General features: G+C 39.6%; 2 protein-coding genes and 1 long non-coding RNA gene across 3 annotated transcripts in view; all 3 read left to right on the forward strand.

Moving 5' to 3' along the window:
- The window catches only part of LOC135521655 (neuropilin and tolloid-like protein 1), a 114805-nt gene extending 109246 nt beyond the window's left edge, over positions 1–5559 (forward strand). Inside the window, exon 7 of the mRNA XM_064947340.1 lies at positions 4466–5559. Coding sequence (XP_064803412.1) covers positions 4466–4553 — 88 coding nt within the window. The 3' untranslated portion in view covers positions 4554–5559. The remainder of the gene's footprint in view (positions 1–4465) is intronic.
- A 3624-nt stretch (positions 5560–9183) lies between these two features.
- On the forward strand, positions 9184–13104 carry timm21 (translocase of inner mitochondrial membrane 21). Its single transcript, XM_064949243.1, has 6 exons — positions 9184–9726; positions 9934–9996; positions 10102–10199; positions 11090–11163; positions 11288–11393; positions 11587–13104. The coding sequence occupies exons 1-6, from the start codon at positions 9423–9425 to the stop codon at positions 11677–11679; spliced, it is 738 nt and encodes a 245-aa protein (XP_064805315.1). The 5' UTR covers positions 9184–9422; the 3' UTR covers positions 11680–13104.
- Positions 13105–16725: 3621 nt separating this feature from the next.
- On the forward strand, positions 16726–19943 carry LOC135523174 (uncharacterized). The gene is made up of 3 exons (XR_010452793.1): positions 16726–16846; positions 17037–17144; positions 18249–19943. It is a non-coding gene; the product is annotated as an uncharacterized LOC135523174 (long non-coding RNA).
- Positions 19944–22328: the final 2385 nt, after the last annotated feature.

The raw sequence follows: 22328 nt of genomic DNA on the forward strand, positions 1-22328 counted from the left end.
TTAAATTATATAAAATATACTGTAACCAACTTCGAATGCACCATCTACAACTACTTTTAAGGAAATCGCAAATATTGTGCCATTGACATTATAATGTTTGAAGCTTAACCATAGAATTCCATGTAATGGGGCAGTTATGTTTTTGGACTATAGCATTATGGAAGAGGCTTGTAGATACAGGGCCATCACAGAATCCATGTATTAAGCCCAGAAGCCTTTTACCAATATGGCCACCAAACAACACAATTGCGTTTATTTAATCATTTTGCATGACCATACCTGTATGAAATATAATTGTAGTATACCCCAAAATATCTTAAAATGTTCATAGTGATGTAGAATACACAACAAAATTTGCCAGGTGTGCCAGATACAGTACCTTCGGAGAGCATTCAGACCCCTTGACTTTTTCCATATTTTGTTAAGTTACAGCCTTATTCTAAAATGTATTAAACAAAAAAAATCCTTAGCAATCTACACAAAATACCCCATAATGACAAAGTGAAAACTACTTTTTATAAATGTTTGCAAAGGTATAAAAAATACAAAACAGAAATACCTTATTTAAATAAGTATTCAGATCATTTGCTATGAGATCCGGTGCATCTTGTTTCCATTGATCATCCTGGAGATGTTTTTTACAACTTTATTGGAGTCCACCTGTGGTAAATTCTATTGATTGGACAGGATTTGGAGAAGCATACACCTGTCTATATAAGATCCCGCAGTTGGCAGTGCATGTCAGAGCAAAAACCAAGCCATGAGGTCAAAGGATTGTGTCGAGGCACATAGCCGGGGTTCTGGGGAAAAATGGTTGCATCATTGTAGGTCCCTAAGAACACAGTGGCCTCCATCATTCTTAATTGCAATATGTTTGGAACCACCAAGACTCTTCCTAGAGCTGGCCGCCCGGGCCAATCTAGCAATCGGGGGAGAAAGGCCTTGGGCAGGGAAGTGACCAAGAACCTGATGGTCACTCTGACAGAGCTCTAGAGTTCCTCTGTGGAAATGGGAGAACCTTCTAGGACCACCATCTCTGCCTTCATGGTAGAGTGGCCAGACGGAAGCCACTCCTCAGTAAAAGGCACATGACAGCCTGCTTGGAGTTTGCCAAAACGACTCTCAGACCGTGATGAACAATATTGTCTGGACTGATGAAACCAAGATTTAACTTTTTGGCCTGAATGCCAAGTGTAACATCTGGAATAAACCTTGCGCCATCCCTACGGTGACGCATGGTGGTGGCAGCATCATGCTGTGGATATGTTTTTCAGCGGTGGGGACTGAGAGACTAGTCAGGATCGAGGCAAAGATAAACAGAGCAAAGTACAGAGAGATCCTTGAAGAAAACCTGCTCCAGTGGCCTCAGGACCTCAGACTGGGGGTGAAGGTTCACTTTCCAACAGGACAACGACCCTAAGCACACAGCCAAGACAATGCAAGAGTGGCTTCGGGACAAGTCTTTGAATGTCCTTGAGTGACCCAGCCAGAGCCCGGACTTGAACCCAATCGAACATCTCTGGAGAGACCTGAAAATAGCTGTGCAGCAACGCTCCCTATCCAACCTGACAGGGCTTGAGAGGATCTGCAGAGAAGAATGGGAGAAACTCCCCAAATAAAGGTGTGCAAAGCTTGTAGCGTCATACCCAAGAAGACTCGATGCGGTAATCGCTGCCAAAGGTGCTTCAACAAAGTCCTGAGTAAAGGGTCTGAATACTTGCATAACTGTGATTTTCAGTTTTTTATCTGTAATATATTAGCAAAAATGTCTAAAAACCTATTTTTGCCTTGTCATACTGGGATATTTTTTAGATTGATGAGGGAAAACAACTATTTGATCAATTTTACAGTAAGTACGTAACAAAATGTGAAAAAAAGTGAAGCAGTCTGAATACTATCCGTAGGCACTGTATAGAATTGTGATAAGAATGTGCACAAAAAAAGCTTTACGAATCACTGATTTCTGCGGATGCTATGACGAATAATTGCAATATTTAATCTTCAAACATGTCAAATGGATGTGTACATGTGATGTCATTGATGTGAGCAGATTAAAATGATATACAATGTTATCATATTAATTGTTTTCATAAAACAGAGGACGAGAAATATACTGCGTACATTACAATGTCAAATTCCATAGAAATGTCAATCTGTTTTCACCTGATGTTGAGAGCAGCAAACCATTACACGTAGTTAGTCTAAATGATCATGCATTCTTACTCTGGGGCTGTAGCAGATTGGTCTTTTACTAGAATACTACAAGTAATATAATTGACCTCAACAGGCCCAACATTGGATTTTACTACATTGTAATGGAATGTTCGGGGCAGGTTTATAGTCCTCATAATGAAAACAGCTACTAGGATAACATTGTATATCATTTTAATAAGCTCACATCCATGATTATTCACATGTACATTTTTACATGTTTAAGGATCAAATATTCCAATTGTTGATGCTATTGTGTTCATAGGTCAGTGATTCTTTCTGACAGCTTTTTAGGCACATTCTTACCACAATTCTGTGAATAATCATTCCTTATCTGGCCCACCTTGCTCATTTGGTTGTGTATTCTAAAACACTATGAACATTTTAAGATATTTTAGGGCATATTACAATTATACTGAACATAAATATGAACACAAAATGTAAAGTGTTGGACCCATGTGTCATTAGCTGAAATAAAAGATCCCAGAAATGTTCCATACACACAAAAAGCTTATTTCTCTCAAATATTGTGCACAAATTTGTTTGCATCCCAATTAGTGAGCATTTCTCCTTTGCCAAGATAATCCATTCAGCTGACAAGTGTGGCATATCAAGAAGCTGATTAAACAGCATGATCATTACACCGGTGCACCTTGTGCTCAGGACAATAAAAGCCCACACTAAAATGTGCAGTTTTGACACACAACAAAATTCCACAGATGTCTCAAGTTTTGAGGGAGTGTATTATTGGCATGCTGACTGCAGGATTGTCCACCAGAGCTGATGCCAGAGAATTGATGTTTATTTCTCTACCATAAGCCACCTCCAACGTTGTTTTAGAGAATTTGGCAGTACGTCCAACCGGCCTCACAAATGCAGACCACGTGTCACCATGCCAGCCGAGGACCTCCACATCCGACTTCTTCACCTGCGGGATTGTCCGAGACCAGCCACTCGCATAGCTGATGAAACGGAGGAGTATTTCTGTCTGTAATAAAGCACGCTTTTTTGGGGGAAACTATTTCTGATTAGTTGGGCCTGGCTCCCCAGTGGGTGGACCTATGCCCTCCTAGACCCACCCATGACTGCACCCCTGCCCAGTCATGTGAAATCCATAGATTAGGGCCTAATGAATTTATTTAAATTGACTGATTTCCTTATATGAACTGTAACTCAGTAAATTAATGGAAATTGTTGCATGTTGTGTTTATATTTTTGCTCAGTATATATTTCATACAGGTATGGTCATGCTAAATTTTCCAGTAAGACCCCATTGTTTTGTTTGTCGGCCATATTGGACAAAGGCTTCTGTGGGGTTAATGATTGAATTCTGTGATGGCCCTGTACTGTGTCTACAAATCTTTTTAAAAACCTGCTCTAGCTGGGTGTGTGCAATTTGATTCCTCTATCACCAAAGTTAGAATCCCAAAACATAGCTTCCCCATTACATAGAATTCTAAGCTTGCAACATTCTAATGTCGATGGCACAATATTGGCGATTTTGTTTAACAATAGTTGTAACTGGTGCTTTCGAAGTTTGAATGGAAATTTTATGACCTTTCAGAACATCTTGTCAAACAAACTTTCAAATATATCACGTTTCCTCTTTAAAGCAATTCATACAGGTAATTCTAATATGTACCCTAGAGGTCAAAGGTCGAAGTTCTGTTGACCTAAACATTCAGAAAATATGTCTGATGCATAGCTGTGAATCTAAGCGATCCAATGATATATGACTGAAGAGTATAAGTGAGCAATAACTGGTTGTATACTGACATTCTTTGGGGTAAAATCCCTATGGGAAAAATGAATGGGACGGAGGGATGAAATAAAGAGTTTTATCACAGAGGAAGCTACCATTGATGCACTGCTATCACACATTTTCCAACTCTAGGGACATTGACCATCAAAAAAATCGCTATGAGACCCCCCTGACTCATGGACTGTACTGTTGTCTTCAATTTTAAGTTGCATTAATGTAAAGTCATTTTATTTTATGTCTTTGTTGGGTAACACTTAATTTGGATGTTTCATCATAATGCCAACATAAGGTTGTCTAGACTATCATTGCACTTAATGAATGTCACCTTTAAGCCATGACTCCCTCATGTTAGTATTATCCTGGGACATTGAAATAAACTGTTACCCTAAGTTGTGTCATTCAGTGTAGGAAATGCTTAGTCCGGTGAGTGTGTATGTATGTTTGTGTGTTTGTTTACGCTCTACGTTATGTTGCATTGTTTCCATCATATAGACTTCTTGAGAATAGTGCAATCCTGGATCAGTACGAACGGGCTTCAATGAAATATGAAAATACGGACCGGAGATTCACATCAGCATAATGGCGATGGTGATGGTGATGAAGGACTTATGGAAATAGAGAATATGAAATATGTAACAAACTGGAAGAAAGTAGCTACAGTGATAAAAACAATTGCCTGTGTATAGACTGGCTTAAAATAATTGAAACTTGAATTTAAGTAGGCTTCTAATCAGACCCACTATTGTCACTTCAGATTTTGTAATCTTATTGACTGGACATTAACATGGTACATTATTATCAAACAAAACATTGGATGAATATCTACATTGTGAGATGCAAGTTTGTTGCTCAAAATCATCAATGGACTATTGTGATTAGAAAACCTTCCTCCGTTCAATGTTTAGAGCATGTGATTTTGTAGGATTTTTGCAGCATATTATAAATGGTATTTTGGGGTATCAATGCTTGCAATTTTTCAGTTTGAGGAAAGATGTAACATTTATCAGTAATAATTAGGCAATAAAGCCTAGTCAGTAACTAACCTCAGTGTAATTAGCCCTCTCTGAATAAAAAAAAACAACTTTATATGATAATTGAAAATGCTATGGTATGACTTGTGCATGCTTTTTATATCCATTAAAACATGAACAAACTAACATGTAGATTGAAAGTCATCCACTAATGCACTACATGCATCTCAGTTATAAATAAGTTCACTATAACATAAACAAAGGAAATCTATCCATAAAAGTATTGTGAGTGGTATTAATTGATTGCATGCTAATTCAACTAAATTGAAAGTCAAATGTCAATACAAAACTAATCTTTAACATTTTCATTTTCAAATGTTGATTCCTCTCACAAATTAAAAAAAAAAATCAAAGTTTAGTTATTTATTATTTGACATAAACAATGTAAATTCAGTTGATTTGTCACACCCTCTCTTTTCGTAGCCTGTAATCTTTGTACTCAGACTTTTCTACTGGGGGTATTTGAAAAGAGGAGACTTTTTAAAGACATTAATAATACTGTTCAGGACTGATTTTATGAATGCTTTGTAAGAAAATAAACAATAAAGCTTAATAATTTTTATTTTAAGGTTTTATCTAATTATTTTGTTATGTGTTTCACCAGTCCTTATTGTTCAAATGAAATGAAATTAAATTAATTTGGTTGCAAGTAAATAAATATGAATGCAAACATACACACATGCATGCACACAACACACACACACACACACACACACACACTCTCACAAACGCACCCCATTAAGGTACACCGTTTAGCCACACTAGGACTATACTAAATCAAAACATTTTGATCTCCACTCAAATGTAATGTAATTCCAGTCCACTTTCACTTGAACATAATCAGGGAGGTGTTACAGTGTTGACAATAGGATTTATGTTATTGCCTGCATGGTTTGTCTACACTACATCATTGCAACTATGCTGACGCCTTCAATATCCCAACAATAAATCAATCTTTAGTTTAATTTGATATGCTTGCTCAGTTTCTCGTTTGCTGTTGTTTATGTTAATGTTGTTGTTTGGTTTTTTTGTAATGCACTGCGTAAGTTCATGTGTTCAGTTAATGTTATTTGTTCACTTCATTTTGACACAGCTAGTGATACTGTTATTGTATAACTGTAATGTGAACTTAAGAGACCAAGTGAATCAATACTGACGCTGTGTAAACACACAGAGAGAGAGACGGCGACAATACAGTAATGTCTTAACACATGCACAATATGAGCAACATACTTCAAATAGGCTTACTGTATGTTGTAACATGTTAATGCTTTAGGGTCACATTTGATTTACGCAGTAATCTGTTCTAATGAAACTTCAGGATGGAGAGACATAGAGGTAAAGTGATATATCAAACTGTAATAAACTGTTGTTGTAGTTATTGTGGCCTAGAGTACACTAAAAGTAATGGTGTTTCCATTTCTCTACAGATACTTCAGACCGATTCATCAGTCTTCTGCATCTTGCCAAGTTTGACATGGAACTAACATTAATCTCCCTCATGCATCTTGAGGGAACTGTTGCACTTGCGTTGAGTGGCAAGACCAATTTAGAGTGTTGTGATAAGGAAAAACAGAAGCTTTTTTTGTGTATGCGTTGGTTTTTTTGTTTGTTTGGATAACAGGTGAGATGCCCTGTTTGTGTTTCTCAAATGTCTGAGATTGTAAAGCCAACGGACACATATCCTGATACTCAGATACTGGACCGAAACTTTAAAAGAAAAATAAATACCTTTAATGTACATTGTTCATGGACTAAAAACTGAACCTGTTCTTTGAAACTTGATTAATGATTTTTTTATTTATCAAACATGTAAGGATGTCATTTTGGTGCTGAAATACCATCTGGAAATCCATAGTATGTATCACTGTTATGTTTTCCTCCCTCCATTATGGCTCGAGTTCTTTCCCCGGATGGAGTGTCACACCCAGGAGAATGTTGTGATGTCATGAAGGGCATTAACCTTAGTTTTAATCCACTAGACATGAAATATCTCTTTGGTGATTTCTGTGGACTGAAATGGGACATTGGGATGTAATATGTAGTTTCTATGACAAGTCACAGACCTCTTCAGAGAGTAGCCTAATGAAATTGTTTTTCCAGAGATCCCAATTTTGAGAATTTCCAGTCAGATTTCCAACTAGGATCTCAAACATTGGGAATGGTTGTACTAGTGGCTTGTCCATAAACACTAGGCTACAGTAAAAAAAAAACATGTGTGCTCAATTACTGATCATGAATTAGGCTACTACCTAATTCCTTGATTGCCCCATAGCCTTTCCTTTGCAATATTTTATTTCCTGTCATTCAAAATTCACCACGTAACCAAAAGTATGTGGACACCTGCTCATCGAACATCTCACTCCAAAATCATGGGCATTAATATGGAGCTGGTCACGCCTTTGTTGCTATAACAGCCTCCACTCTTCTGGGAAGGCTTTCCACTAGATGTTTGGACATTGCTGCGGGGACTTGCCACAAGAGCATTAGTGAAGTCCAATTCATCCCAAAGGTGCTCTGTGCTGGCCAGGGAAGTTCTTCCACACCGATCTCGACAAACGATTTCTGTATGGACCTCACTTTGTGCATGGAGACATTGTCATGCTGAAACAGGAAAGGTCCTTCCCCAAACTGCTGTCACAAAGTTGGAAGCACAGAATGGTCTAGAATTTAATTGTACGCGGTAGCGTTAAGATTTCCCTTCACTGGAGCTAAGGGGCCTGGCCCGAACCATGAAAAACAGCCTCAGACCATTAATCCTCCTCCACCCAACTTTACAGTTGGCACTATGCATTCGGTGAGGTAGCGTTCTCCTGGCATCTGCCAAACACAGATTAGTCCATTGGACTGCCAGATGGTGAAGCGTTTCCACTTCCTCCAGAATCCAATGGCTGTGAGCTTTACACCACTCCAGTTGACGCTCGGCATTGCGCATGATGATCTTAGGCTTGTCTGCAGCTGCTCCTCCATGGAAACCCATTTCATGAAGCTCCCAGCGAACAGTTCTTGTGCTGACGTTGCATCCAGAGGCAGTTTGGAACTCAGTAGTGAGTGTTGCAACCGAGGACAGATTATTTTTATGTGCTAAGCGCTTCAGCACTTGGAGGTTCCGTTCTGTGAGCTTGTGTGGCATAACACTTCACAACTGAGCCGTTGTTGCTCATAGACATCACTGTGCTCTTCAGTAAGGCCATTCTACTGCCAACGTCTTATGGAGATTGCATGGCTGTGTACTCGATTTTATACACCTGTCAGCAACGGTTGTGACTGAAATAGCCAAATCCACTCATTTGAAGGGGCGTCCACACACTTTTGTGTATATCGTGTATGTGTATGTTTGAGACCCATCTGTTTGCTGAGATCTCTATACTTTGGTAACACGTTAAAGAAATGCTGGACAGAATGTTTTCAATACACTGATACTAATCTGATTGAGACTTACTGAGTTTGTATATTGGAAAGTGATATTCATTTGTGCTTGTCCATGAACAACGTCACTTGTCAGGGTACATGTACATGTAATCTGTTTACAATAAAGCAAACTGTAATCAGTTACGTTACCAGCAAAAATATTGTAATCAGATGATGGATACTTTTGAAAAACTAGATGATTACTTCTTGGATTGCTTTGACATTTAGAAAGGATGTTTGGGAAAATGTTTTATGACACCATTCTGTTTTTTTCGATGGCATTCAATTCAGCATTGAAAAAAGGCGATAGTTTAAGTTTGCTCCACCTGAGCGAGTCTGACCACAAGTCAGAGACCACTATGATGACACACCAATGTGTTTGATGGATCCTTTTTGTCTTCTTCCAATGCCTCTTAAAGGAAGAAATCGAAAACTGAAGTTACTGATTACAATTTTGGACAGGTAAGTAGTAACTGTAACAGATTACATTTAGAAGGTAACCTACCCAAACCTGTCCCTTTTTATAATGTTGTAGCCTAAATGCTGTAGCTTACCCTACTAGTCTAGAATACGTGAGTATATTACCAAAGAGAATATATGTTTAAAATATACATGTTTTAAAATCTGTGACATTGCTGTGATGTCTACTTCATCAAAGACAGAATTATTTTTTAATTTCATCCACTGGGACCTGCCATGGACTTAAACTGCCAATGCCTCTTCCAAGAAATCTCTCTCTCCCATGATTCTTCGCGCTTGTACAGTGACGACATGCATGCGCCGGAGGTTCAACAGCAAGCTCCCAAACTCAACGCTGACAGTCTTGCAAGTACTTATTGAAGTATATATTGAATTGTGTTGTAATTAGGTCATTTATATCGTATAATGGGTCGACTTTAGTAGCAGTTCATTAATACTGGGAAATTTTGCGAAATAGGGGCAAGACACAGCGTGCGTTTTTTTTGATAGCTGAAGTAGCTAGCAAGTCAACGTGAATAGAGGACAACATGGTGTATTCTTTCATACTGAAAGTTGTGCAGCGTAATTTGCATCAATATCAAACACTGTCAACGCAATCCGTTCTGCGAATATGTGAACGCATGCAGAATAATTTGCACCTTCAGAAACCGTCTACTGCAACATCCAGATTCGTTTTCTATGGGACTGCATATCACTCACCTATTGTGAGCAATCTATTTTGTACACGGAGTCGAAGCATTTCTGTCGACACAAGATTGAGAAGTAAAGGAGAAGAGAAGGATGGTGGACAGGTGTCAGTACCAAGGCAAGGACCTTCTACTGCACATAAAGGTAAGCCTGTCGAACACAATGTATTGTTAATCAAGCAGAGCCCATATGGAGTTTGCCTTGTTAACACTTATTGCACAATAAGAATGAAAGAGACTAAACTATTGAAAGTTTTGACATTGGCATAATGGCATCATCCTTTTCTCCAGCTATCAAAGAGTTTAGAACTAGAAGGGTGTACCATAATCAGAGTTCTCTCCCTCGCAACAGTAAAGGAAGCTGGCAAAGACTTTACCTACCTCATAGTTGTGCTGATTGGACTCGGAGTAACAGGTGATTTTTTATTTATTTTTTTTACTTCCAGAATATGATATTGAAAGATCAATTGATGTAATCTGATAAAAAGACAGTGTTGACACTTCTGTGTTTTGCTCTCAGGTGGGTTGTTGTATGTGGTTTTCCAGGAGCTGTTCTCCTCCTCCAGCCCCAACAAGGTCTACAGCAAAGCCTTCAACAAAACCAGGTTACACCCAGAGGTGAGATAACAAGCACAGAAACATAACATCAACGAGACAATCTACTCTTCGTCTGCATCTCAGTTGAGTTCATTTATGTGTTTGCCTTTTGCCTGAATGTGTTTCGCATGTGAGAGAACTGAGTTAAGACACCATTAACCATCTTACGTCTCATTGGCTCGTCTCTTTCCCTGCATCTGCACTTCTGAAAACACAGGATTGATAAAAGCAATGTGGTGTCAGGGGTCGCGTTAACAGGATTCTGCATTTATCACACACAAAGGTAAAGAGAAAAACGGAGATCTTAAATCCCTCTCTTTGTAAATTGTGCTCGGCTTCAGTCAGGGTTCGCTCCAAATCATGAATGTAAAAGGACACATTTTGTGCTTCAGTTACACTATCTTTGCTCACATCATTGGATCACAAGACGGTGCTCTGACTGATGGATGTGTAGCCTACTTTTCTCCTGTACTTTCCTCTTGTGTAGTTTTTCTCTTGTATCAAGTAAAATGCAAGATTTACTTCAAGCAAAACATTGGGAAATGTAGCTGGCTACATTCTTTCTATGATATATATTATATACATATGATGGCCATGCATCATCCCCCCCCCCCCCAAACAAAAACCTTGCTTTTTCATTGTAAGCTAAATTTGCTTTTGTGTGGCTGCTAACCAAATAGAATTTCACGTCTGTCATCTGATGGGAAAAAATTCTGCCAAATGTGTTGCGTTAATGCGTTTTGCGGGAATATTGAAGAAAAAAAACTGTCGACATTTAATATAAAACACAGGTGAAATGGTTTAAAACAGATTTGATGGTCTGCTTTTAGAAAAGATTGATTTCTGAAATCTAATTCAACCCCAGGGTGTAAAGTTGATTGTTCTCTTCCTTCCTCTTTGTAAAACCACAGGTGATTGGAGTGTTCGGGGAGCCAATCAAGTGCTTCGGTGAAACGTCCCGCCGAGGTAGAAGACAGAAAATCAGGTGAGATCGACGTTTGTTTTTAACATGATGGTCTTTCTTTATACACTGTGATAGGAATACAAGATCACTGCATTAAACAGACTGTGTGATTACTAGCATGTTTATTATGTTTTTTTCCCCACAGTCATGTGGAGTACATGAAGGATGGACTGAAGCACATGAGACTGAAGTTCTACATCCAGGGAGAAGAACCAGGCCGGCAGGGAACTGTGCACACAGAATCTAAAGAGGTTAGACATATTCCCTAGCCATATTATTTTATGTGCAATTTATCTGCTTGATTGACCTAAACGCTATAGTGTTTAGAGACATTATTTTATTGATATCAGAAACAAGATTCTCCATTAATTAGAGAATATATATTGGCATAAACGGCTCTTTTTGTTGTGACGTAAGGTGAACGTGTTTTAACTCTTTCAACAGAACCCTGAAACTGGAAAGTTAGAGTTCCGCTACATCTTTGTGGAAGTAGACACTTACCCCAGGAGAACCATTGTCATTGAGGATAACAGATAAGGTGGGGACTGATTCTCTGACCCGGTCTGAAGAGGTGCTGCAGCTGTCTAGCATCACTCAGATTATGTAGGCAATGCATCACTTTGTTGATGAACTTGTTTGTTTCAAAAAGTTTTTCAACAAATGCCAATAAAGTTTTATAGAGTCCGTCGGTGGTGAAACCCAATAATAATTATTGATGGAACCAAGTTCCTGTATCTTGTTGTTTAGTATGAGTTTCAGATTTGTTGGGTGATTTAGAAAATGTACTGCCATTGCTGACTTTTCTGAGGACAATTTCCATATTTTTGAGAACTGAGTTAGTGAGGGTGAAGTATGATCTCGTGGCTGTTCCCTTCTGAATGCCATTAACTGGTGTATTAAATTAGCAATGATTTGAAGCTATCCGTTTTAATGCTCCATAGAATAAACAGCTTCTAAAGAATGGTTTACTTTTGTTGTCAAATCACGGAAATGTAATGCTGATGCAGAGATGTTATTTGTCTATTGACAGTGAAAATGTTCAATGTCTTTGTTCATGAATCTACTTCACTGATTTGAGATATGGAAAAACGTTAAAGATTTTTAATTAACTAAGACTCCTGTATTTTGAGAGCAAATCAATAGAATTGTTTTGTGAGTATGTGGAAATACAAAAACTGTGTGACTTGATTAAACCCCCAATAATAAAGGATTCATTGACCATGCGAAGTTAGACATATTCTGTCACACTGCAAATGTTCTATCCCACCCTGAACTTATTGGAAATACATTTTAGAAAAAGTCTGTTGGTACTTATGCAACACAGGAGGTTGGTGGCACCTTAATTTGGGAGAAAGGGCTCATGGTAATGGCAGGAGCGGAATAGGTGGAATGGTATCAAACACATGGTTTCATGTTTGATTACATTCGCTCCGTTCCAGACATAATGAGCCTTTCTCCCCTCGGCAGCCTCCATTGTTATGGACAGTATTGTTTTGATTTAGTTCGGGCAATATTTGCTAGGATATTATACCATACCCAATATTATGTATGCAAATGTTTACTCGGACCTGATGAAATTAGTGTAAACATCATCCTATGACTGAGTACAGTGCCTTCGGAAGGTATTCAGACCCCTTGACTTTTTCCACATTTTGTTACGTTACTGCCTTATTCTAAAATGTATCAAATAAAAAGAATTCCTCAGCAATCTACACAAAATACCCCCTGAGGAAGAAAAGTTTATTTTTCAATTTTTGCAAATGTATAAAAAACATCTTATTTACTAAAATATTCAGACCATTGGCTATGAGACTTGAAATTGAAGAAAAAAAGAAAAGGTTCCTGGCGTCTCCTCTAAGGGTTCTTCAAAGAACCCCTTTTAATGGATCCTCAGAACCTTTTGGGGGAAATTATTATTAATAATAATATGCACAACAATAACACCATATTTTATTTGTCTGTGTTTATTATGATATTAGTGGCAAAGCAGAATAAAATCATCCAAAGTCCAATGGGTATATTAATGTTCTCCGTATCCATAGCCAGAATGATTTTGCAGTGCATAGTGAACAGGTGTAGGGAACAGGTGTAGGGAGGGTGAAGTCTGTGAGTCCAAATTTGTTCAATTATACACAGGAACAAAAAATGCACACAACAGTATTCATACCTTGGTTTTTGAGATAAATGTGAACGAAAAACACTTGATAATGGTTTTCATACACATTAAGTACCTTGTCCAACCAGTATATAGCCTCGCTTGTTATTTTACTGCTGCTGTTTATTATTTGTTACTTTTATTTTCTATTTTCATTATTTTACTTAACACTTTTTATTTTTTTCTTAACTTCTTAAAGCATTGTTGGCTAGGGGGTGGTATTTTCACGTCCAGATGAAAAGCGTGCCCAAAGTAAACTGCCTGCTACTCAGGCCCAGAAGCTAGGATATGCATATTATTAGTAGATTTGGATAGAGAACACTCTGAAGTTTCTAAAACTGTTTGAATAATGTCTATGACTATAACAGAACTTATTTGGCAGACAAAAACCCGAGGACAAACCATCCAGGAAAAAAATGTTTTGAGGTCACTTTTTTCAATGTTTTTTTTGTGTGGATCTAGATTTCTAAGGCACTTGCTTGCAGTTCCTATTGCTTCCACTAGATGTCAACAGTCTTTAGAAATTGGTTGATGTTTTTCCTTTGAAAAATGAAGTAGGGCTGTTCAGAACGAGGGTCGTGCGACCTGAAAGCTCACTCCACTTTGTTTTTATCTGCTATTGAACGCAGTTTATCCCGTCTTAAATTTTATTGATTATTTACGTTAAAAACTACATAAAGTTGTATTAGGAAAGTTGTTTGAAATGTTTGACAAAGAATACAGGTAACTTATTAAATATTTTGTAGTCATGTTGCGCGAGTTGAAACCGCTGTTTTTCTGGATCAAATGCGCCAAATAAATGGACATTTTGGAACCATAATGACAGAATTAATTGAACAAAAGGACCATTTGTGATGTTTATGGGACATATTGGAGTGCCAACAGAAGAAGCTCGTCAAAGGTAAGGCATGAATTATATCCTTATTTCTGAGTTGTGTGTCGCGCCTGGGGGGATGAAATGTGATTGTCTGTGTTTGTTTGATGGGGTGCTGTCCTCAGATAATAGCATGGATTGCTTTCGCGGGTAAAGCCTTTTTGAAATCTGACACGGTTGCTGGATTAACAAGAAGTAAAGCTTTAATTTGCTGTATTGCACTTGTGATTGTATGAAATTTAAATATTTACAATTTCAATTTGGCGCTCTGCCATTTCACAGGATGTTGCCAAATCGATCCCGTTAATGGGATTTGATCCCTAAGAAATTTTAAGGGCTTGTATGTAAGCATATCACTGTAAAGTCTGTCGTATTCGGCGCATGTGACAAATACAATTTGTGCTGTGAGGTGTTTATTTGTTTTTATCTTTTTGTTCCTATGCACACTGGCAGATCTAGTTTGACTTGGTGATGACTTGAAGTGAACCTTCTGTATTCTCCCTCTCCCCTTCATCATAGGATTTGTAATGGCACACGGGATGTCTCCTTCAGAAAGGGTTTGTTTTGCAGGGGGCACTGAAGTCCTATAACAAATGATGGCACTCTTACAAAGTAATTTAAACAAAACAAAAATGAACAAGAAAACGAATTGTCAAAAACAACTGCCAAAGTGAATCATTTTCCAAAAACATTCATTGCTTTAAAATCAACTCTCTTGTTCATGGAATAAATGTTGCTACAAAAATGACTAAATAAACAACCATTCTGAAAATGTTATTTTTCATTCATTGACCACAGTCTGTCTTTTACATCTTTTTACATTTATATTAATATTTTTTAAATAAACAATTTTAATTGTTTTACTTGTCTTTTATTTATAACTGATTTGACTCCCTTCCTTCTGTCTCTCTCCTCCTCATAGCCATTTAGGTGTAGAACGTATCTAATGTCACAGGTATGTCCCAAGTAAATTACATGTCATGAGAAGGGCATTGAAGAATAATATCTGATAACTGTTGATGAATATCCCTCCAACTCTTCGTCCAATGACTAGATGGAAACTAACTGGTTGGATCTGGTACATTTACAGAAATGTTGATTGATGTGCTTTGGCCCAGTAAATAAATAAATGACATGACCCCCTCCCTTCTTTCCATTCTCCTATTCATAGAACTCCAGCTCATCGATGGGTATCCAGATAAGTAGTTTCAAGCAAATATCTGTGAGTTTTAACCATACCTCCATAGCTCAGAGTTGTGCCTCTTCATTCCTGGTTTGAATTATATGGTTTGTTTTATATGGTGAAGCTGTCTTTTTCCAGATTCCAATTGATGCCTAAGCTTTACTGAAGAGGTATTCGATCTACCCCTAGATCTTTAATGCGATCCCCTGGAAGAAATGCTTCCATGACTTTGCTGCTGTTGGAGGCTATCTTGTGCAGCCTCGCGCTTGACTCGGCTGACCTTTCTTTTGTTCTTTTCAAGAGGTCAACTGCTTCCTCGTCTCTGGAGTATGAGGTAAGTCCATCGTCCACGTAAAAGTTTCTCATGACAAACTGTTTTGCATCTGTGCCGTGCTCTTGTTCACCCTTCTGGGCTGCCCACCTCAGGCCGTAGATTGTTTGTTTGTTTTTCATTTTCTTCTGTCAGTGGTTACTGTATGTGCTCCCTCTTTCTCTCTCATTGGGGTTATGTGCAGGTGACTTCTAACCCTGCCCCCGAACACGCTAACACACATTAAGGGTTCCAATTATGGCAATGAACTCAAGGATACCATTTGTATGTCTCTGTATCTATTATGAAGGAAGTTAGAGGTAGTTTTGTGATTCAATGCTAATTAGCATTAGCGCAATGTCTGGAAGTATATGGTATCTACTGGCATGTTAACAGTTACCATATACATTGAGTATACAAAACATTAGGAACACCTTCCGAATATTGAGTTGCACCCCCCTTTCGCCCTCAGAACAGCCTAAATCCATCGGGGCATGGACTCTACAAGGTGTCAAGCGTTCCACGGGGATGCTGTCCCATGTTGACTACAATGCTACCCATGGTTGTGTCAAGTTGCCTGGATGTCCTTTGAGTGGCGGACCATTCTTGATATACACGGGAAACTGTTGAGTGTGGAAAAAAAGTTTTTGACACAAACCAGGGAGCCTGGCACCTACGACCAAACCCCATTCAAAGGCACTTAAATATTTTGTCTTGCCCATTCAACTTCTGAATGGCACACATACACAAGCCATGTCTCCATTGTCTCGAGACTTAAAGATCCGAGAAAATCTATGCACCCTCAATCATGAGAAAGGAGAATACGTCACAGCCTATAGGTGAGCAGAAGTGTAGACGCTAAATGGTTTCCATTGGAAATTATACTATATATCTTTGTCATACTGTATGTATTTTAGTCTTGCGTTGCTACACTCCATAGTCTTGTCTTCACTGCCAGGAAGACTGGAGATCAAAGTTCAGTTGTATTAGAGCAGTTTAAAGGGCATCAATGTCCACCAATTCAAACATGATTATGTCAGTGGATGATAACAAGCTCTGTTAACATTTAACTTGCCTGTTTGTGTCAGTCTCTCCGTCAGACTAACCTAACTGGATTGCACGACAGAAGCATGTTTTCAGCTCATCAAAGGACTGGCCAAGGAGGTGAAGGATATCAGTAAGGTATGACGTCATTCACAATCACACATAAACACACACTGTCCCAGTCATTCATTACATCAACAACATAAAATACTAAGTCAAGAAGCTGTTCATTGACAAACTTTGACATATTAAAAAAATACAAACCTCCACATCAAGACTGTTACCACAGGTGATATGAACAGATATGGCTGTCCTTCCTTCCTTGCAGCATGCTCAGAAGAGAGTGATGATCGAAGCTAAGTGATGCAGTTACCGCTTCTATAGCAGCAGGAGTCTCATTCTGGAGTGGTACAGGGAGCTGAGCCAACTAACCCGGGTGAGCAGGCTAACTGGGCAGTTACAACAGAAGAAAATAATTGATTAAACCTTAGTGGCCATGCACCTGTGTTTATGTATTTACATCAAGATTTCTGAGAAAGTCCCTGTAGTATAAGGTTTGTGTCATGGTTCAGGTGGTCAAACATTTTACATGGTCCTACTCATTCAACAGAAAGGAGCACACCACTCCGAGGCTGCAAAATATTTGGAATTCAGATCAGCCAAAAACAATGTGTTTTTTTTAAATAAATGACCCCCTTAATAAACTAGCAGAGTACACATGCAATTTAATTCTGGGTTCCAAATTTAAAATACGTTGAAATACAAGCCAAAATTCAAGGTAGACAATTAGCAATTATGGATAACTGAACAAGCAGATCTTTACCATCAAACTTTAACATAACAGATGCAATCATATTTCATTAAGCACGTGGATTGTTGCCAGTGATTAAATGAACAGATTATATGACAAAGGCGTTTCTACCTTGCTTGTAGCATGCCCGGAAAAGAACATTGGAAAAAGCTGTCACTCCACCACCTATCAGCCTAGAGAGCAGCAGGAGTCTCATCCTAAATCTATCCAAGGAATTGAACCAACTTGAACCAGTATGCAGGCTTAAACATACCATACTGCCAAATGAGATCATTCATTGTCTTTGACTCCCAGTTCATGTAGTATTTACTCAATTGCTGTTATAGATTTGGGTCTGCTTTACATCTGGACCTCATATCTCATTTAATATACAGGTAACTGCCAAAATAAAGGAAACACTTGAGTAAATGATGGATACAAAGTACAGTGCATTTGGAAAGTATTCAGACCCCTTGCCTTTTCCCACATTTTGTTACCTTACAGCCTTATTCTAAAAGGAATTCAATTGTTTGTTTTTTGTCATCAATCTACACACAGTACTCCATAATGACGAAGCAAAAACAGGTTTAAAAAAAACTGAAATATCACATTTACCAAATGTTCAGACCTTTTACTCAGTACTTTGTTGAAGCACCATTGGCAGCGATTACAGCCTTGAGTGTTCTTGGCTATGACGGTACAAGCTTGGCACACCTGTATTTAGGGAGTTTCTCCCATTTTTCTCTGCAGATCCTCTCAAGCTCTGTCAGGATGGATGGGGAGCTTTGATGCACAGCTATTTTCAGGTCTCTCTGGAGATGTTCGATCGGGCTCTGGCTGGGCCACTCAAGGACATTCAAAGACTTTTCACGAAGCCACTCCCGTGTTGCCTTGGCTGTGTGCAATGGGTCGTTGTCCTGTTGGAAGGTGAACCTTCACCCCAGTCTGATGTACTGAACGTTCTGGAGCAGGTTTTCATCAAGGATCTCTCTGTACTTCTTTGCCTCGATCCTGACTAGTCTCCCAGTCTCTGCCGCTGAAAAACATCCCCACATCATGATGCTGCCACCACAATGTTTCACCGTAGTGATGGTGCCAGGTTTCCTCCAGATGTAATGCTTGGCATTCAGGCCAAAGAGTTCAATATTGGTTTCATCAGACCAGAGAATCTTGTTTCTCATGGTCTGAGAGCCCTTTGGGTTCCTTTTGGCAAACTCCAAGCAGGCTGTCGTGAGGAGTGGCTTCCGTCTGGCTACTCTATCATAAAGGCCTGATTGGTGGAGTGCTGCAGAGATGGTTGTGCTGCTGTGCGGTTTGTTGCTAACGTTTCTTTGCTACCTGCCAACTTTACAGTTTTTACCTTTTTTAATTACCATTTTATATTTTTCATTCAATTTTTTCCCCCCAGACGCTTTATCTGGACATGGTTCTACACGACCTCCACCAGCCGACACTAAGTAGTAACATTAACATCATGCCTTCATCATTGCAATCGCTGTACTCGTAATATACAGGAGAACGAGGATAGCTGTGCTGCAAGCCCAGCTTCAGACGCAATCGTTAGGCAAGGGTCATTTTAAGTGTAGGAAGGGATGAAACAGTGTCTGTACCACCAATAAGTACAGATACTAGTATAAATCCCCTCGCACAGTCCCCGCAGCCGGACAATTTTCTCATGGCTTCTGGAAGGAAATGCTGTAGGAATGCTAAACCGGTGTCGCTCATTCAGCTGACAGAAACTTTCAACCGGTTCTCCCCATTAAGCAACGAGTCAGTCAGTCTTCTCTGGTCTGTCCTCCATGGAGTCTGAGATGCCGAAGCCTCCCACCATTAGCTCTGACAAATTGAACAACCTAGTCATTAGCGACTCCATTACCCGTAGTATTACACTTCAAAATAACCATCCAGCGATCATACACTGTTTACCAGGGGGCAGGGCTACTGTTTTATAAATATTCATACACATAGCTCATATATTATACAGCGCTAAGCTAATCTGCCTGACTCAAGTCATTTCACGTACCCCTGCTAAAACAAGAACCAGGTCACTCTTCCTGCAATAAAACTACCCCCCTCAGCTCTGTTGTTTCACAACCCCCTCTGCTCTCCTGTCTCACTGTCCCCTGACACACAAATATCTTGTTGGATAAAACACACACATCCCCCTCTACTGGTCGAGTGCTCAGAGCAGAGGACTCTGCTCCGCACCAATGGGACTCCTGCTATGGCCAGAGCAGATCCGCCTCCAACCCTTCGGGACCAGTCAGAAGACCGACACGACAAGACTCTACCCACTTTATTCTATGTATAAAAATGAATGTAAACCTTTGTATAGGTCTCTTTTTCACCTGACTCCTTACCGAGTTATATGAACTAGATCCGTGCACGTTAAACTGCGGGACAAAATATCTTTGACTTAATAAACTGCCTTTTTGCTATACTTGATTCCACTCTGTCCAGCGTCTTGATTTGGTCTCTCTCTCCGGTAGTCAATCATCAACACTACCGACATTGAGCCTAGTCTGAAGATGGTGCTGGCTAAAGCTGGGCGAGTGTGGCGAGTATAGGGATACTGTTATCCACTGTTTTCATTACACACGAGACAAAGCATCTGCCAATACATTATCAGAACCCTTTTTGTGGCGGATCTCCAAATTATAATTTTGTACAATCAGCGCCCAACGCTGGTTCTGGTTGTACATCTGGTGGAGAAACACTAAGGGGTTATGGTCAGTATATACAATCACTGGTAGGGCACTGGAACCAATATATACTTCAAAGTACTGCAGAGCCAACAACAAAGCAAGAGCTTCTTGTTCTATTGTCGCATAGTTTGTTTGACATTTATTAAATTTACGGGAAAAATAACAAACAGGATGATCCACTCCACTCTTGTCCTGCTGCAGTAGAACAGCACCAGCACCTCTGGCACTAGCATCTACCTCAAGTTTGAATGGTTATTCAAAATCCGGAGCAGCAAGTACAGGGGTACTACATAAGAGTGCTTTCGAAAATTCAAAAGCTCTCTTACAATCAGGGGACCACACAAATGATCTAGCCGGACTGAGCAAATCGGTCAATGGAGCAACTACCGCAGAGAAATTTTTACAGAAGCTACGGTAGTAGCCAACCATCCCTAAAAAGCGGCGTAGCTCTCGTCTGGTGGTAGGTGCAGGGAATGCAGTTATAGCCAAGACCTTGGCATCAACAGGGCACACCTGTCCATGGCCAACCTCTTTACCGAGATAGGTAACAATAGCCTTCCCAAACTCGCACTTTGCCAAGTTCAGGGTTAGAGAAGCAGCTGCCAACCATTCACATACTACCCTTAGAGAGTCAACATGATCGGACCACTCAGACGAATAAATCACTAGGTCATCAAGGTATGCACTACAATTAGGAACGCCAGCTAATACGGAGTTAACCAGTCGTTGGAAAGTAGCTGGTGCATTTCGCATCCCAAAAGCCATAACTGAGTACTGTAGGAAGTTGTCTGGGGTCACAAAGGCAGAAATCTCAGAAGCACGTGAAGTTAACGGAACCTGCCAGTAACCTTTTAAGAGGTCCAACTTAGTTACATACTTAGCAGCACCAATAGTGTCGATACAGTCGTCCAGTCTGGGTAACGGGAACGAATCTGGCATTTTGACAGAATTTACCTTTCGATAATCCGTACATAACCTGGACGTACCATCAGGTTTAGGAACCAGAATGCAAGGAGAACTCCAAGGGCTTGAACTTGGAGTAGCCAGGTCATTCTCCAACAAATATGTCACCTCATCTTCCTCTTGGAAGCGTTGATACGATATGGGTGTTGCTTGATAGGTGTAGCATTTCCAACATTAATGTCATGTTCCAACACGTTTGTGCGAGTAGGAATGTCATTAAAGAGACATGGAAAACGGTGTAGTAGCCTCACAATATCATTGGCCTGTCCATCCGTTAAATGACCCAGACCTGACTGGATAGACAGCAGCATTTCTGAGTTGGGCAATCTAACACACTGCTGCTGAGTATTGCGCAACTCCAATCCATCAACATCATCAATATGACAATCCACTATCATAGCAGTAGTAGCAGAGGAGACAGTAGTACCTTCCTCTGTTTTTGAACTATCTAACTGTGTGATGGGTCGGGTGTGGTAAGCTTTCAACATGTTAATGTGACACACACAAGATTGGCGTTGTCTATCAGGAGTTTGAAGCACATAGTCAGTTTCACTTATTTTCTTTCCAATTAAATAAGGACCAGAGAAACAAGCTGACAGTGAAGATCCTGGAACAGGTAATAACACCAGTACTTGGTCACCTGGCTATAGTGGACGAGAAACAGCCTCTTTATCAGTGTCTTTTCATGCTCCTCTGTGAGGAAGACAGAGCTTCCTTTGCGAGAGCACAAGCTTGGTGTAGGCGCTCACAAAGCGACTAACGTAGTCCAACACATTCTCATCTCCTGTACACAACTCTTGGGACAAGAACTATTCTTTAAGGACTTTCATTGGTCCTCTCACTGTGTGACCAAACACTAGTTCAGCTGGGCTGAAACCTAGGGACTACTGCACAGTTTCACAAGCAGCAAACAAAACTAGGAGGAACTCCCAATCTTTCTCAGATTCCAAACAATATTTACGTAGCATAGACTTCAGTGTCTGATGCCATCTTTCAAGCACACCCTGAGACTCTGGGTGATAGGCGCTTGACACACGGTGTGTAATTGACAAGGATTTTAACACCTGCTTGAAGAGCTTGGATAGGAAATTGGTACCTTGATCGCTTTGTACCACCTTAGGTAATCCGAATGTGGTGAAGAATTTTATTAAGGCTTTACTCA

This window comes from Oncorhynchus masou, chromosome 30, assembly GCF_036934945.1.
Source record: "Oncorhynchus masou masou isolate Uvic2021 chromosome 30, UVic_Omas_1.1, whole genome shotgun sequence".
Taxonomy (NCBI): domain Eukaryota; kingdom Metazoa; phylum Chordata; class Actinopteri; order Salmoniformes; family Salmonidae; genus Oncorhynchus; species Oncorhynchus masou.